General features: G+C 41.9%; 1 protein-coding gene across 1 annotated transcript in view; it reads right to left on the minus strand.

Annotated features, from left to right (window-relative positions):
• The window catches only part of MTMR10 (myotubularin related protein 10), a 52,733-nt gene that overhangs the window by 26,123 nt on the left and 11,343 nt on the right, over positions 1-15,267 (minus strand). Inside the window, exons 3-4 of the mRNA XM_033168070.1 lie at positions 3,685-3,821; positions 1,531-1,603 (exon numbers count right to left, since the gene is read on the minus strand). Coding sequence (XP_033023961.1) covers positions 1,531-1,603; positions 3,685-3,821 — 210 coding nt within the window. The remainder of the gene's footprint in view (positions 1-1,530; positions 1,604-3,684; positions 3,822-15,267) is intronic.

Below are 15,267 nucleotides of genomic sequence, written 5' to 3' on the forward strand. Positions count from 1 at the left end.
CACAGTCCATTCAACCAAAGTCCTTTCCTGTCTGAATCCTCTTTGGTGTGTGGTGTATTTTCACATCACAAAGCTTGTAATCTGTTGTTACTTATTGCCTTGAGTTCTCAAGGACAACCATCTGGCTCACCATCTGGCAATCCAACAATCATCATCACAAACAGCAACCCGTAGAACCAAGGGAAATGTACTGTAATATCTTGAAAACTTTGTAACCAGTACATGCCTACCTCTCCCCTTTCACAGTCAAATCACAATTCTTGCACTCTACCATTAGGAATTCCAGATTACCTTTTATGCAAATAGATCTGCTCCTTCTTTGCAGGGTTAATTATATTCCAACAATCTTTGTCTATAGTAAATACACTCAGTTCCAATGTCCCAAATTTCAATTGTGCCCTTGAGATCATTGTTAACCAAAGCCATTTCCTGTCCAAATCATCACTGGTGTAAGATATATTTTCATATCACAAAGCTTGTGGTCTGTTATCAATTATTAAGTTGAGTTCTCAAGGACAACCATCTGGCCCTCCATGCAGTCTAACAAAAATCATCACAGACATTGACCCATGAAGCCAAGCGGGGAGGGGGGTGTACTGCAATATCTTGAAGACTTTAACAAATCCATGGCCACCTTTCCCCTTTCATGGTTAAATGCACAAATGGATCCACTCCTTCCTCACAGGGTTCATTGTATTCTCCTCCTCCCTCACAGGTTTTAAGTACCGGCATATTCCAACAATCCTTGTCCACAGCAAATGTGCTCAATTCCAGTGTCCTGAGGTCCTTATTTACTTTAAATTCTTTATATTTCAACATTCTTAGGTGAAGTAGGTAGTGTTCTCTTGGTAAAGAAAAAGAAAGCAGATTGTCCCTTCCCCATTGCCATTACTCCACCAACTCACATACACAGTTTCTTTCCAACCAAATCCCAGATTTATTCTCTTTTACTAGACATTTATTATACTTGTTAACTTTTATTATATTAATCAAGAGGGCACAGATAAGACAAAACACTTGCAAACCTTAATACAAAATTTAAACATCCACCCTTCTGTGCTCCCATTTCTCATCTACCTTCTTCACAAAACCTCAGTCTTAACAGCCAAACTGTTTGCAGCTTACTGTCCTCATCTTCTCCATAGGGTGTCTTTAACTTATATCCAATTATCCAAATTGAAAAAGAAACCTGTCGTTTGCCATGGCAGACATGGAGGCTGACTCTGTGATGGGAAGCTTAAGACCCAGTGCCTCACCCCTCCCTGTCCCTCACGGAGGCAGGGAGCAGGCACAAAGGGGCACAACAGATCCCCGGGAATTTTCTCGAAGTGTTTTGGGATGCATAGCACCTCAGTTATCCCCCTCCACTCCATCAAAGCTTTTCTCGAGGCCCAGAGAGCTGCCACCATAGTCGCAGGCGGAACTGGAAGCTGGGAGTTATGACTATTCTGTTTTAATTTCCTAAACATAAATGTAACCCCCTCCAAAGCAAAAAATTCTCTCTTTCATATCCAACTCCTTAATACGTACCTGTCACTATCTGCTCAATGCATGTTAGAGCAACATCATGTTCTCCCAGGAGAAGGTTTCTGTAATGGAATTTCTGGAATACAGAAGATAAGTTCATGATAAATAACACAACTCACTTTATATTTTGGCCAAATAATTTTGAAGATGAAATGTGATATATGCTTTGTTTGGTTAGATGCAATCATCCTAAGGGCTGAGGGTCAATATTTTATCGCCACTCAGCATAACATTAAGCTAAAAATATTCTCCTATAAACTACATTAGAGAAATCAAAGGAGGGAAGGCAGCAATCAGTAGTAGCAGCAGCTCCCAACAAAATATTAAAAACACAATAAAACATCAAATATTAAAAACTTCCCTGTACAGGGCTGCTTTCAGGTGTCTTCTAAAAGTCATCAAGTTGTTTATCTCCTTGACACCTGTTGTGAGGGTATTTCACAGGGTGGACACCACAACTGAGAAGGCCCTCTGCCTGGTTTGTTGTAACTTCACTTTTTGCAGTGGGGAACCGCCAGGCGGCCCTCAGAGCTGGACCTCAGGGTCCAGGCTGAATGATGGAGGTGGAGACGCTCCTTCAGGTATACAGGGCTGGGGCTGTTTAGGGCTTTAAAGGTCAGCACTAACACTCTGAATTGTGCTCATGCCTTTAGGACCAGCATTATATGGTCCTGGCAGCCACTCCCAGTCTAGCTGCCGCATTCTGGAGTAGTTGTAGTTTCCAAGTCACCTTCAAAGTTAGCCCCATGTAGAGTGCATTGCAGTAGTCCAAGCAGGAGATAACCAGAGCAAGTACCACTCTGACAAGACAGGGTGCAGGCAGATAGGGTCTCAGCTGTCATACCAAGTGGAGCTGGTAGACAGCTGCCCTGGACACAGAATTAACCTGCACCAAAGAACATGGTGATGCACTTTTTTAGGTCAGTATCTCATTACTGTTATCTGGCAGTTTTAAATTTTCATTTGGTCTAGTTCTTCTTTGTATTTATTTAATGTCCATATAAGTATCTTTAACATTTGGTAAGATATCTGCTGTCTCTTTCCTTCTGTTATTGATATTTTAATATTAGTTTTAACTTATACTGTGCAACTGTTTTATGCTAGATAGTTTACTATTTGGAGTGTCCTAAAAGAACTTTAATTCACAATGCACTGAGCATATTTTTGTGTACTTTTGGGATTTCATTCCAAACTATTCCTATTTTCTTGTAAACTAAAATGATAATCTAGATGTATGACAATAACATTCCCCACTAAAATTTTAACACACAAGTAGGCAAATCAGCAGGACCTGCATCATTATCAAACTCCAGTGTCTACTTTTGCTTCAGCCTTGCCTTTCCCTGGTATTGCACACTGCCGAGGCCATTAAAATGACAGCCAAGTGAATTCAGAGATGTGCCCCAATGCCATGTTTGTTGCTGGAAGCCACTACTTTCTGGCCATTAAAGCAGCTGCAGCCAAGTCAAGGAAAGTGTACCACCAACAGTTTTGGCATGAGCTGGCAGTGGCCACTAAGAAGAGGATGGATGTGAGGGTACTCCTTGAGGTCACTCATTTATCATATTTTTACTCACAGTTGCCCATTACAGAAGCCCTGTGGGGTAGGTTAGGCAAGCAATTGCAACTTGTTCAAGACCACTTCGCAAGGTTTACCGTTGGAAGCCAATATGAACCTTGGTCTCCATGCAAATTCAACACTCTATCCACTTTAACATGCTGGGGTCAGGGTGTTAAGCCCTAAGCAACATAATATTAAGCATTCAAAATCTGGCACATTAGGTCTGAATAAAGAATCCAGGAGAACATATAGTAGCTAACATCAGGTGGAGCCTAGTTGACCTATGTGTGGCTATTGTGCTGCTTCTCCCTGCCTACACACCCCTCCCATCAAATGCAGGTAATTCCGAGCCAAGGTATTAAGCTTGGTTCAAGATAAGGAAACTGGAATGGCTCAGGAAATTAGAAGGCCTACTCCTGGTACATGTATGGACTCAGGGTTGCAAGTGTGCTGGCTACAGACGAGTCATGCTACAGCAGACAATCTAAGCAGGAGGTCATGGGTACATGGACCTCCACAATGGATGTATGTCTCTTGGGTCCTCTTGTCGGCCAAGGGCAATTGTATTATGGAACTCAATAGGCATAGAAACCAACCTGAAGTGGCATAGGATCATCTGTAATGAAGGATATCTTGAAGTTGCTGCAAACCAGCTTTCCCCACAAATCATACTGACTTGTATTTGTTGCAATGCATTTCCTCACAAAGTTCACTTCATTCACCACAATTTCACCTTAAAAAAAAGGGGGGGGGAAGCAGATTAAAAGAAGATTCGCTCAATGTCTTAACCACAGCAACCTGCAAGGAGAAAATTCACACCCATGAATCTGTGACTTTACGAAGTATTTTTGGGGGGCGAGGGGAAACCAGTTGTGAAGCAGATACTGAATCTCCTTTGTGAGGAGCTTAAGCTTTACTTCAATGTATGTATTGGTTCTTTAAAGAAAAAATAATTACTAAATAGAACCTGTTCATCAAGTAATCCCAATCTGGAGAATAAAAAGCTTCATGATAACCAAGTATCTTTACACAGGTGTGGGGTAACCTGTGGTCTTCCAGATGTTGGTCTCCAGCTACTATCAGCCCCAGTCAATGTGTTCAATGGTCAGGGATGATGGCAAATGGAGTCCAGCAACACCTGGAAGGCCAGATTCCCCACCTCAATCCAATGCAAAATCTGAATTTCAAGATGTTCATCTCCAGTTACTAAAAACTATTTTTCTCTTCTATATAGCAAGAGCCCTCCAGATATTTTAAACTGCACCCTCCTCATGCTGTAAAATTTATTTAAATATATACATCATCTTTCAATGGCTGTTTACAATAGCCAACAAAAAAGAAGAGGAGAATTCCTATTCCTTTCACAACACTGTTCCTCTTAGGTCATTCTATAAAGCCTTTCCACCCTTGGATCATTCCATCCCTCTAGACAGTCACACCACTTTTAATGGGTTAATTAATCCAGATCTGCAGACTTCAATTTCAAAGAAGAGATCATCAGATTTGTTTAGAAGTATACTGACAGATACAACCACAAGACCACACCAAAGCATGCAGAGGTGGCAGTGAAAAGTACTCTGCATTGGTTGCTGCCAGACTGAAGAAAAATGGCTTTTGTGTCTATGCCTCCCCCCAACAGAAAATGACAATAAGAGACTGGACATGGGAGTATAATCACCCTCCATCCTTATTTGCAAGGCTGGGGAAAGATGCTTGATCTTCTACTCGACCAGCAAGGCCAAAAAGGTAGAAAGAGCATAGGCTACTTGTTGTCCTACTGTCCTATCCCAATCCTGCATGATCCAGCAAGCGATAAATTGACTTGTAATAACCACTCATAAAAAACCCACCAACCTTATTTATTTGCCAAATAATACAGTTCAGGAGTCTGGCTTCACTAGGAAAAGGTAAGCAACAAAGCTATTTGCAGGTATTTGCTCTCTTTAATGTTTAAAGTTAGCAACAGTGCAGTTTCCTTCAGTTTCCTTTTCCATGGCATAAGCTGTTCTGAGGGCAGAATGACAGTCACTTGTGTGTGACTTGAATAGCCAAAGAGCAGAAACACGAGACGAGTGCCAAGAAACTAGAAAACAACCCACCCACCACATTACTGTGAAGACATTCACAGAGACATGCTCACTAATCCAGCCAGAGGATTACATCCAAATTACATTCTCTCAAATTTGAAACAAAATAAAAAATAAAAAAATTCCTTCCAGTAGCACCTTAGAGACCAACTAAGTTTGTTCTTGGTATGAGCTTTCGTGTGCATGCACACTTCTTCTCTGTTTCAGTGTATCTGAAGAAGTGTGCATGCACACGAAAGCTCATACCAAGAACAAACTTAGTTGGTCTCTAAGGTGCTACTGGAAGGAATTTTTTTTATTTTTTATTTTATTTTGACTATGACAGACCAACATGGCTTCCTACCTGTATCTCAAATTTGAGTTACATTTCAAATACTTTTCAGAAAACACATGCAACAATTTGATTTCATTAAAAGATTCTGTTTAAAGTACACCCATGAACACTTTGCTAGCTGGCATCTTGCTCCAATGTCAACTTTCAATATGTTATACATAGCTTATCCTCAGTTCACTGTATGAAAGTGAGCACTGTATTTTTCTGAAGTCAGGCAGCATAAAATGCTAAAACAGGAAATATCACTATGCAACAGCATGCTATAAAAAGATGGGGAGGGATGGGGGGAGGCCAGAAGAAAAGGCAGAGAGTATGAATTTAGGTTCCAGCAACCAGCCCCAACACTTGAGCTTCCACCTCAATAAAGATTTATTTTACATTGTCCACAGTTAAGTTTTTTTTTTAATTATTCCAATCTGGTACTTTCAATATACACTTCCTCTCTCTCTCGAGTTTGAAATAGAATAAAATCACCTGCTGAACTGAACATAGCAACTTGTACTGATGGGAGGAATTTGCTGAACAAGGTCCCCGGATGTAGTGCAGATATGGCAAAGCCAGATGAAGAACCTGGCACCTGTCGTGTGTTCTTGGGCTTGAAATTGAAGAGTAAACTACAGATATATAAATCCTATGCCTTCTCAACATGTTAACAGCCAACAGAAAAATAGTACTAAAGCTTTTCGTTTATTAAACAGAAAGCCATAACATTGAAAGTTACTTCACACAGTGGGCACTGAAGCCACGTAAATACTGTACTATGACTGACTGAATGCGACACCTTTAAAAAAACTGATCTTCAACTATTGGAGATCCCTTTCCACTTGTCTATGTTGCATTGTATTCGGATGTTTTAGGGTTCTGTGTTTAGGTTTTTTTGAGCAAATTGCCAGCAAAATTAACTGGTACCAAAAGCATTGTAATGTAATAAGTCTACTTAATGTGACAAAAACAGGAAGTCATGTAAGTATCAAAGAGAAATGCAACTAAGAAAGTCAAGTAGGAGCAAAACTCAACAGCTGCGTCCTGAACATGGCTTGCCTTTCTGAAATCTGATCAAGATTTTCTTTGCTGCTCCGAGTTTTAGGCTGAAGGGTGGGTACCATATTACCTGCCATATTAGCAGTATCTCCAAATGGCACTTTAAACCTAGGTTGCTGTCACCACAACGGAATGTCTAGGCCAGTGGTGGCGAACCTATGGCACGCGTGCCAGAGTTGGCACGCAGAGCCCTCACTGCTGGCACGCGCACCATCGGCCCATCCATGCTGTTGTTGTCGTTTTTTCCCCAGGCTTGCGTCCGCTGTTGAAACCTTGAACTTTTTTTTTTTTTTTTTGCTAGTCGCTGGAGATTGTGTTCGGCGATTGATCTCAGCTTTTTGCTCTCAGGCTCTCTCATCCAGCAGCTTTCCCTGGCTGGGAGGGGGGGTGACACTCTCGGAGCTGGCCCCACCCCCGCGATCAGCGAGGCAGCCAGGGATGGAAGGAGGGAGGGAGGGGATAGCGAGGCAGCGGGGAGAGGACCAGCCCAGCGCCCTCCTGCCTCGGACTCCCCTCGCTCCGGCCTCGGACCGCCCGCTCGCTTGCCTCTCCGACCGAGAACGCACGGAGGAAGGGATCAGGTCTGCTCAGACAGAAACAGAGCAAAACCGGGAGGGGATACAGAAAGAGGATCCCCCGCAAGCTCCGGAGCATGTGTAGAGAACAGCTCTCAAAACATAGGAGAGCAAATAAGAGGAAGCTGCAGAGCATGTGCAGAGTGCGTGCCCCCAAAATAACAGAGGACATGAGCAGACTCTTCTTTATAGGAGAGTGTATGTGAGAGGGGGGAGGGGGGACGGAGGCAATCAGGGCTGGCTGATCCTGATTGTTGGGTTAACTCCTGTAGTTCTGCAAAGAAGCGAGATTTGCTCAAAGCTTCGTTAAAAAATAAAAGACAAAAAACATTCTGCTTCTGCTGCAGAGCAGCATATAAAAGTAGCACATTGAAAATGAAAAAAAAAACCCCATTAACGAAGCAATTACTAACTGGGGAGGGGGTAGCTTTTCCTCTCCCACCAGACACTAAGTCGTACCCTCGTCCAACCTTCCCAAGAATTTACACAGGATAACCCCCCCCCCCCCCGTGGATTCTGCTCTATTTCAATATGTGGGGAATACCGTATTTTTCGCTCCATAAGACACACTTTTTTCCTCCTGAAAAGTAAGGGGAAATATCTGTGCGTCTTATGGGGCGAATGGTGGTCCCTGGAGCTGAATTGCCCAGGGGCCAAAAGAGGATCATGCTTTTTATTTTACTAAGAGAAAAGGGGGTGTTGAAAGGACCCCGCTCAGCAGCTGATCAGCAAGAGATCGGGAGAGAGATAAGAGTCCCAGCTCCCTTTCAGCCCCGCCCTCTTGCCCCACCCTCCTTTGTTGAATGTGCTGTAGAGGGAGGTTGTTTGTTTCCCCAGCTACATGTGACTGGCTGATTAGATTATCTGTCTGGAAACTGTAGAAAAGGCTCCCTTTCCTTTAGAAGCTGCAGAAATGTGAGTTGAACCCCATAAAAACAGAGCTTTTCCTCTTTGCTTTTCCCCCTTTGCAAAAAACTGCAAAACCTTTAGCTGATCCTCAAAAAAGGGGGCTTCTCCCTTTGCAAAAAAGCTGCAAAACTTTTAGCTGATCCTCAAAAAACCAGGGCTTTTCCCTTTGCAAAAAAAGCTGCAAAACTTTTAGCTGATCCTCAAAAAAAAAAACAACCAACGGCTTTTAGAGGAGGAAAACCAGAAAAATATTTTTTTCTTGTTTCCTCCTCTAAAAACGATGTGCACCCTATGGTCCGGTGCGTCCTATGGAGCGAAAAATACGGTAAATTAAGAACCCACTGGGGGTGGGGGGGGGTTTGGAGAGACTGTATTGAGGAGGGGATTGTGTCATGAATGAAGTGTCTGCTTGTGTGTGGGCACTCCCCCAAAAGTGCTGCCACTACTGGGGTGCCTTTTGGGGTGTCGCGGAGGCAGGGGGTGCAAAGAGGAGGCCTGAAGCACCACTGCAGCCCTCCAGGGGTCCAGATATTGCCTGCATTTTGGCAGCCCGCAGCAACTGGCTCTGCAGAGCTCTGATTGAAGAGGGCTGGAGGGCCTGGCACTACTCGACTCCCTCTCCCCAGTCCACACACACCCCAACCAGGTTGAGTGCACATGAGAAGCTGACTCAAGGAGGTATTGGCCTTTGTTTCCTCCTTGCCATATCCTGATGAGCAGTCAGCCCTCTGCACATGCCAGGGGGTACCCTTTCATTTCTTACAATGGACACGGGTGGATTTTCTCAGAGCCATGCACTCTTCTCCCTGCACAAAGCTTGGCCCCTGACCATGAGCAACTGGTGCTTCCTCCGAGATGAAGAAGCAACAGAATGCCTCTGAGCACATACAGAGTTCCTTTCCCACACATCTGCAAAAAAGGGGGGCTTTTGAGAAAGCGGTTGTGGCTTCGAACAGGTTCAAATCTGAGAGCCTTTCCTCTTGAGATATTACGCACCGCTGCTGATCAGACATGGTGGTTTTAGCTTTATCTGTGCACAGCGCCCCCCACCCCCCGGAACATGAGCTGATGCTGGCCCTGGAAGTGTTTAAAGAGTTGTAGCAATTTTAGTTTGTTTCAGTCAGTTTTATTGCGGTTTTAACCTTCTGCGTGTTTAAATCACAGTTGTAAAGATTTTAGCGGTAATTTCATTGTTTTATCATTTCTATAAAACTGCTTTGCATTTTTTCCTACAATCAAGCAATATATAAATTTTATGAAATAAACAGAAGAAATAACAAAGGGTTGGTGTTTCACCCCTCTGCTGTAAACCATTCCTTCTTGCCTGAGAGGCTTTGGGAAGGGGGGAGGCAAGAGGCATGGCTTTTGGACTATCCTGAGAGGAGGTCCTCCTTTCCCACCTCCTGCCCAGCCAGGCTGAACGTAACCCATAGAATCAGGTCTGTAGAGTTGAAAGGGACCCCCAGGGGTCATCTAGTCCAAGCCCCTGTGAGGCAAGAATGAAGATCCCTGACAGATGCCCCCCCCAACCCATGCTGCTGGGTACCACCTGACCTTCTCATGCCTGGGGGGGGGTTTGACAATTTTTTTTTGCCCCCGGGTACCAATTTACCTTGCTACGCCCCTGTCTCCCCCCAAAAAAAGCTCAGTAGCTTTGGGGCACCCCCCCAAAAAGCAAAGCAAGTTTTGTGCGACACCCCCCCCCCCAAAAAGCTCCAAAACTTTGGTCGGCAGCTCCCCCAAAAAAGCTCAACAAGTTTGGGCACTTTGTGATAAATAAGTGGTTTTTGGTTTACAGTTTGGGCACTCGGTCTCTAAAAGGTTCGCCACCACTGGTCTAGGCACTCTTTTTGTGGTTGCATTTATTATTATTATTTTCATTTCTATATCGCTTAATATTTTAAATAAAACAATTTCAAAGCGGTTTACAACACATTAAAATATCAAATAAAACAATCTAGAATAAAACAAACTCAAGCTTCAAGGAAAATATTTTGGATCCTTTTCTAAGGGATATTTTACTTTCCCCATATTAATTTATCTACTAAATTTATACAGCTGCCTCATAGCAGTCGTCCTCTAGGAAGCCAGTGGAGTGGAGTGATTAGAGTGTCAGACTTGGACCTGGGAGACCAGGGTTCAAATCCCCACTCAGCCATGAAGCTCACTGGGTGACCTTGGAGTCACAGTCACAGCCTCTTAACCTCCCTCATAGGGTCATTGTGGGGGAGTGAACCATGTACTCCTTGGAGGAAAAGGTGGAATATAAATGCAATTAAAAACCCTTCTGCTGACCTGCTTAAGAAAGCTGGAGGGGCCAGCCAGATGGAGATGTCAGTCGCCAACCTGGCATCCAGAGATCTCCATGTGGTCGCAATTGGACCCGTGCCAGCTGCAAAATGTGCCTAGTGCCTGGCAAATTTCTAACACTGCTTGATGCTTTGAAAGTGAAAAGCAAATTGAAACAAACAAACAAACAAAAACATATACAACATATAACTGCACAGTGAAAGCAAATTATGCTACCTCAAAAATGTATCAGTTAATAACCAAAATGATAGGTATAACCTGGTCAAGTGATACACATTTGAAACTGCATCAGTTTCACTGGAAACTAATTACATGTTTAAATCTCCACAACTGAAATCAAGAAACTCAGCCTGCCAGTGCCCTCCATATTTGTATGGTTCTTTCACCAATAGTGCTTCATTCAGTAATCTTTCACACTCAACCTGTATACCATTACAGTGGTACCTCGGGTTACATCCGCTTCAGGTTACAGACTCCGCTAACCCAGAAATAACGCCTCAGGTTAAGAATGTTGCTTCAGGATAAGAGCAGAAATCGTGCTCTGGCAGCGGGAGGTCCCATTAGCTAAAGTGGTGCTTCAGGCTAAGAACAGTTTCAGGTTAAGAACGGACCGCCGGAATGAATTAAGTTCTTAACCTGAGGTACCACTGTACTGCCACAAGACAGTTGTAGCTTGGGGGGGGGGGAAGTAGTGAGGATCAGAAATAGTGGTTTGCTAAGGCCACCCATGAAGTGAAGTGACTTGAAGTAGGAACTTCTAGCACAAAATCCCAGCAAATCATTCAGTCTTACCTAGGACACAGGACTTCTCTAGGGAAAACTCACACAATTTCTCCCAGCAACTGGTGCACTTATGGTACAGCAGCAGCAGCAACTTAAAGCATATTTAAATGGATGTAGTTCTCAACCATATAATGGTTTACACATGCACTGTACATAAACAGATACCCAGAGAGCAAACTAGTATATTAAACTGAAAAAACCTTGAATAAATTTGCTTTCTGACCTGATTATGGTCTCACAGCATTTTCAGTCACATAAGTTCTTACTGAAGAGTGGAATATTAAAACAGAATGGGTTTATTAGCATGCACCAAGCATTTATATGTAAATTTCCTCTAATCCATGTCTAAATGAATCTTCTGTTCAGCTTGCTCAGTAGCTTTTAAAGTTCAAAAGGGAACAAACTGCATTCTGGTGAGATTCTATTTGTAAGCTCATGAAGTGCTTTTTGACAAAGCTTTAAGGGAATTTTCATGAGCTCTTACAATGTGGTCCCACAAGAAATCTAGAAGTAATTGCATGCTGTTATCTTAACTGTTGCCACCTGTTCAGATTTTATTCAATATCCTTCCCTGTGAATTGTTACTTAAGATGCTGACACTAATGGCAGAGTACATGGGGGTAGGCTCAAAATGAGGCAATTTTATAATTAAGAATAGAAACCAAAGTATTTGGACATTGCAGAAAGAGTAACAGTTTACAATGTTCAGTAGGATATCTTGATATGATGACTTAAATTTTACAGGAATGAGAGAGAAGTGATTACGATGGAAGTGATAAGAATGAGCAAAAGAGTAGGGCTTTTCAGATTGGTCACCAAAATTACTTTTTAATATTATGCAATGTTGATTGCTGCCCCAGATAAGTCAATCATTTCCCACAACACACAATAAACCAGAAGACGTACATAAAGCAAACCCCTACTTTGAAGTTATAATGCCATACCCCAATGAGGAACATCCTACTCTTGTGTAGGACCCTGGCTGGGAAACATGCCCGGCTGGCATATTGTCTCCCTCCTGGTCGTTCCTTCGGGAGCTTCAAAAGCTTTCTTCTGCCCGAACATCACAGCAACTGATACCAAGAAGCATCAGCACACTTAAGGATCCGCAGAGTCTTTGCAGCATGCGTAAACAGACCTCAGCAACTCAGCATTTTGGCTAATCTACTTTATTTACATATAAACACACATGGAGCACTGCAACATGGCTTCCTCTCTCTCTAGCACAGGGGTCAGCAAACTTTTTCAGCAGGGGGCTGGTCCACTGTCCCTCAGACCTTGTGGAGGGCCGGAATATGTTTTGAAAAAAAATATGAACGAATTCCTGTGCCCCCCAAATAACCCAAAGATGCATTTTAAATAAAAGCACATATTCTACTCATGTAAAAACACCAGACAGGTCACACAAATAACTCAAAGATTCATTTTAAATAAAAGGACACATTCTATTCATGTAAAAACACACTGATTCCCGGACAGTTTGCGGGCCAGATATAGAAGGCGATTGGGCAAAGAGAGAGAACAAAGGACAATAGTCCCACTTCACGGAACACAGTAACACAAACATCCTGTCTCTGTCACTTCCCACTCTGTGGTATGAAAACATATACCGCCATGTGATAGACAACAATCCCATGACTGCAGACACGGGGAATGAATCTCCAACAGGCTCCCCACTCCCCAACCTTTCATTTCCCCTCATCCCCTCACCTGCCTAATGGATCCAAACAAGTCAGCAGCCTTTTCTTTAGCTGCCCCCATATTGTGGGATTCACTCCCAAGAGAGATTAGATTGGCTCCAAGTTTGTTATCCTTCTGCCGGCAGGCTAAGACCTTCCTGTTCAGAAAGACCTAAGACCTTCCTGCAGCAGACGATACTGATCACCTGGCTATCAGGACAAACTGTTTTTCTAACATGTCTTGATGCATTTTAACTACTGTTTTTAACTAGTTTTTTAAGTAAATAAAAACTACTATATAATACTACTACTTTAAAATGTTATATAAAACTACTATATAATACTACTACTTTAAAATAATACTACTTTAAAATGTTGGAAGCCACCTTGAATCCCAACCTGGGAGAAATGTGGGATATTTTATTTTGTTTATTTATTAAATTTCTATACCACCCTTCATCCAAGGATTACAGTACAATTTACAACATAAAACCCAAAAATACATAGCATAGTAACAAACAAAAACAATAAGCCCCACAGTTTAAAAGGCCACAGATTGTTTTATTAGCCAAATATACACACGATATAAATTCATGAAATAGTACAATAATTTTCTAAAATGTCCAGTCAGAAAACCAGTTCAAAGCCCCAACAAGCTTGCTATTACACACACCGTTCTTGATTTTCATGATCTTTGTTACTCTGAGCATGTCCTTTAACCCCTTGTCTCCTAAAACTTTGATCTACATTTGGTTGTGCCACGTAAGAGCTTGTTTGTTCCAGCATAACCAAAGAAGCAAACCATGGCATACACTAACTGGTATTCCAACCTGGTTTGCTATTTGACCATTCATTGGCTCAGATGAGAACAAATGCATCTTTCCAAGCACCTGTAAATTAACCAACCATCAACTGCATGTCATTTAAGGTCAGGATCTCCGCTATAAATATGCACAAAGAACCTCTCGTGCATTACACTCAGTTCCAAATCCAGACCACAATTAGTTGCATAAAATATGTATGACTCCTTTCATCTGACTGAAGAAAGAGGCCCACAGGTTTAATAGTAGACAAAGGAAAAGAACCACAATAATCTAAAAATGGGTTCCGTTTCAGTCAAATCTTTTGTTATGGATCTCTTCCATATGTCTATAAAAATGAGTTATATCAAGTATACATTAAATAAGAACATGGGTATTCTCAGATAATTCAGTGATTTGTACTAGTCCAAGCTTAGTTTAGAGATGATAGCTCTCATCTATAGTTTTACCCATCTATGCATAAATGCAACCTCCTCTAACGGAGCCTGCAAAAAAGTTTTAAACTTAAAGGGTAGAATCTTAGCACATGAATCATTCCTAACTCAGAACAGCCAAAGCTTTCACTGAACTTCCTGCACTGAACCACAAATGTAAGAAATTATTTTAGTGCTTAATATAGAACTAGAGACATGTCATACCAATGCTTCCGAAATTAAACTCCTCTTTAAATGCAAGTGTACCATGTTGCATTTGTGACCAACATATTTTTATTATAAATGTAAAAAATAGCATCACAGAAACCAGGTTTCCTGAGGTTTGGGGTGGTTGGAAATATAGCATAACTCAACTGCATACATACTTCTATAATACTGTGATTTGTGTTTGATGATGCATCTAGCAACTGATGGGGAAGGAATATAAAAAGAGAGAACTTTCTAAATCTGTGCTTTTTAAAAACATATAACCCACGTACAGGAATCCACATTGTTGTTATGAATCTAGCACTACCATCTTGACAATGTGGGAAGAAAAGAGGGGTGAGAGAACAGTAAATAAAGGACATGTCGTTGAACCCACCCACACAACAGAAGGAAGAAGTGTGTGTGAAGAAAGGGTAACAAGAGATGAACATTTATTATCTGAATTTACAAAATGTTGCCTATCAAGACATGCTAAACCAATTAACTAAACTACATACATAAATTGCTTCTGCCCAATTACATTAGCTCTTTGGGAATAGGAGAACAGAGCATGTTAAATAGGGACAGTAACTAACTCACTTCTGATCAGAACAGTAATACAAGCAAGCAGGATGCAACTAAACTTGCTGAAGTGTGTCAGTAGCAGAGTTTACATCTTGACAAGTTGTTAGTAATGACAGTTGAAGAGTTCTGATAAAATGGGCAAATTTCAGAACATTCATAGATACAAAGTTAACCAAGTTTATTCTTCAAATATTCTGATTTAGAGATAGGGAACTAAGCATAGAATAAATAATGGAACGTAGCTAGGGCAAAATTAGAAGATCTAGCAGAGAACAATGCTACCTGCCTGCATCCTGAATTAGCTGGTTAACTATGCATTCTGTGCACTGGTTGTGAAAGATGAAACATGAAAAATAACCGAGGCCTCTTTTTGGCCAAAGTTTGTTAGGAATTTAGCAATAGCTTTCCCATGGATATGTCACCCTAAATTTCTGC

The sequence above is a fragment of the Lacerta agilis genome, chromosome 13, assembly GCF_009819535.1.
Source record: "Lacerta agilis isolate rLacAgi1 chromosome 13, rLacAgi1.pri, whole genome shotgun sequence".
NCBI lineage: Eukaryota > Metazoa > Chordata > Lepidosauria > Squamata > Lacertidae > Lacerta > Lacerta agilis.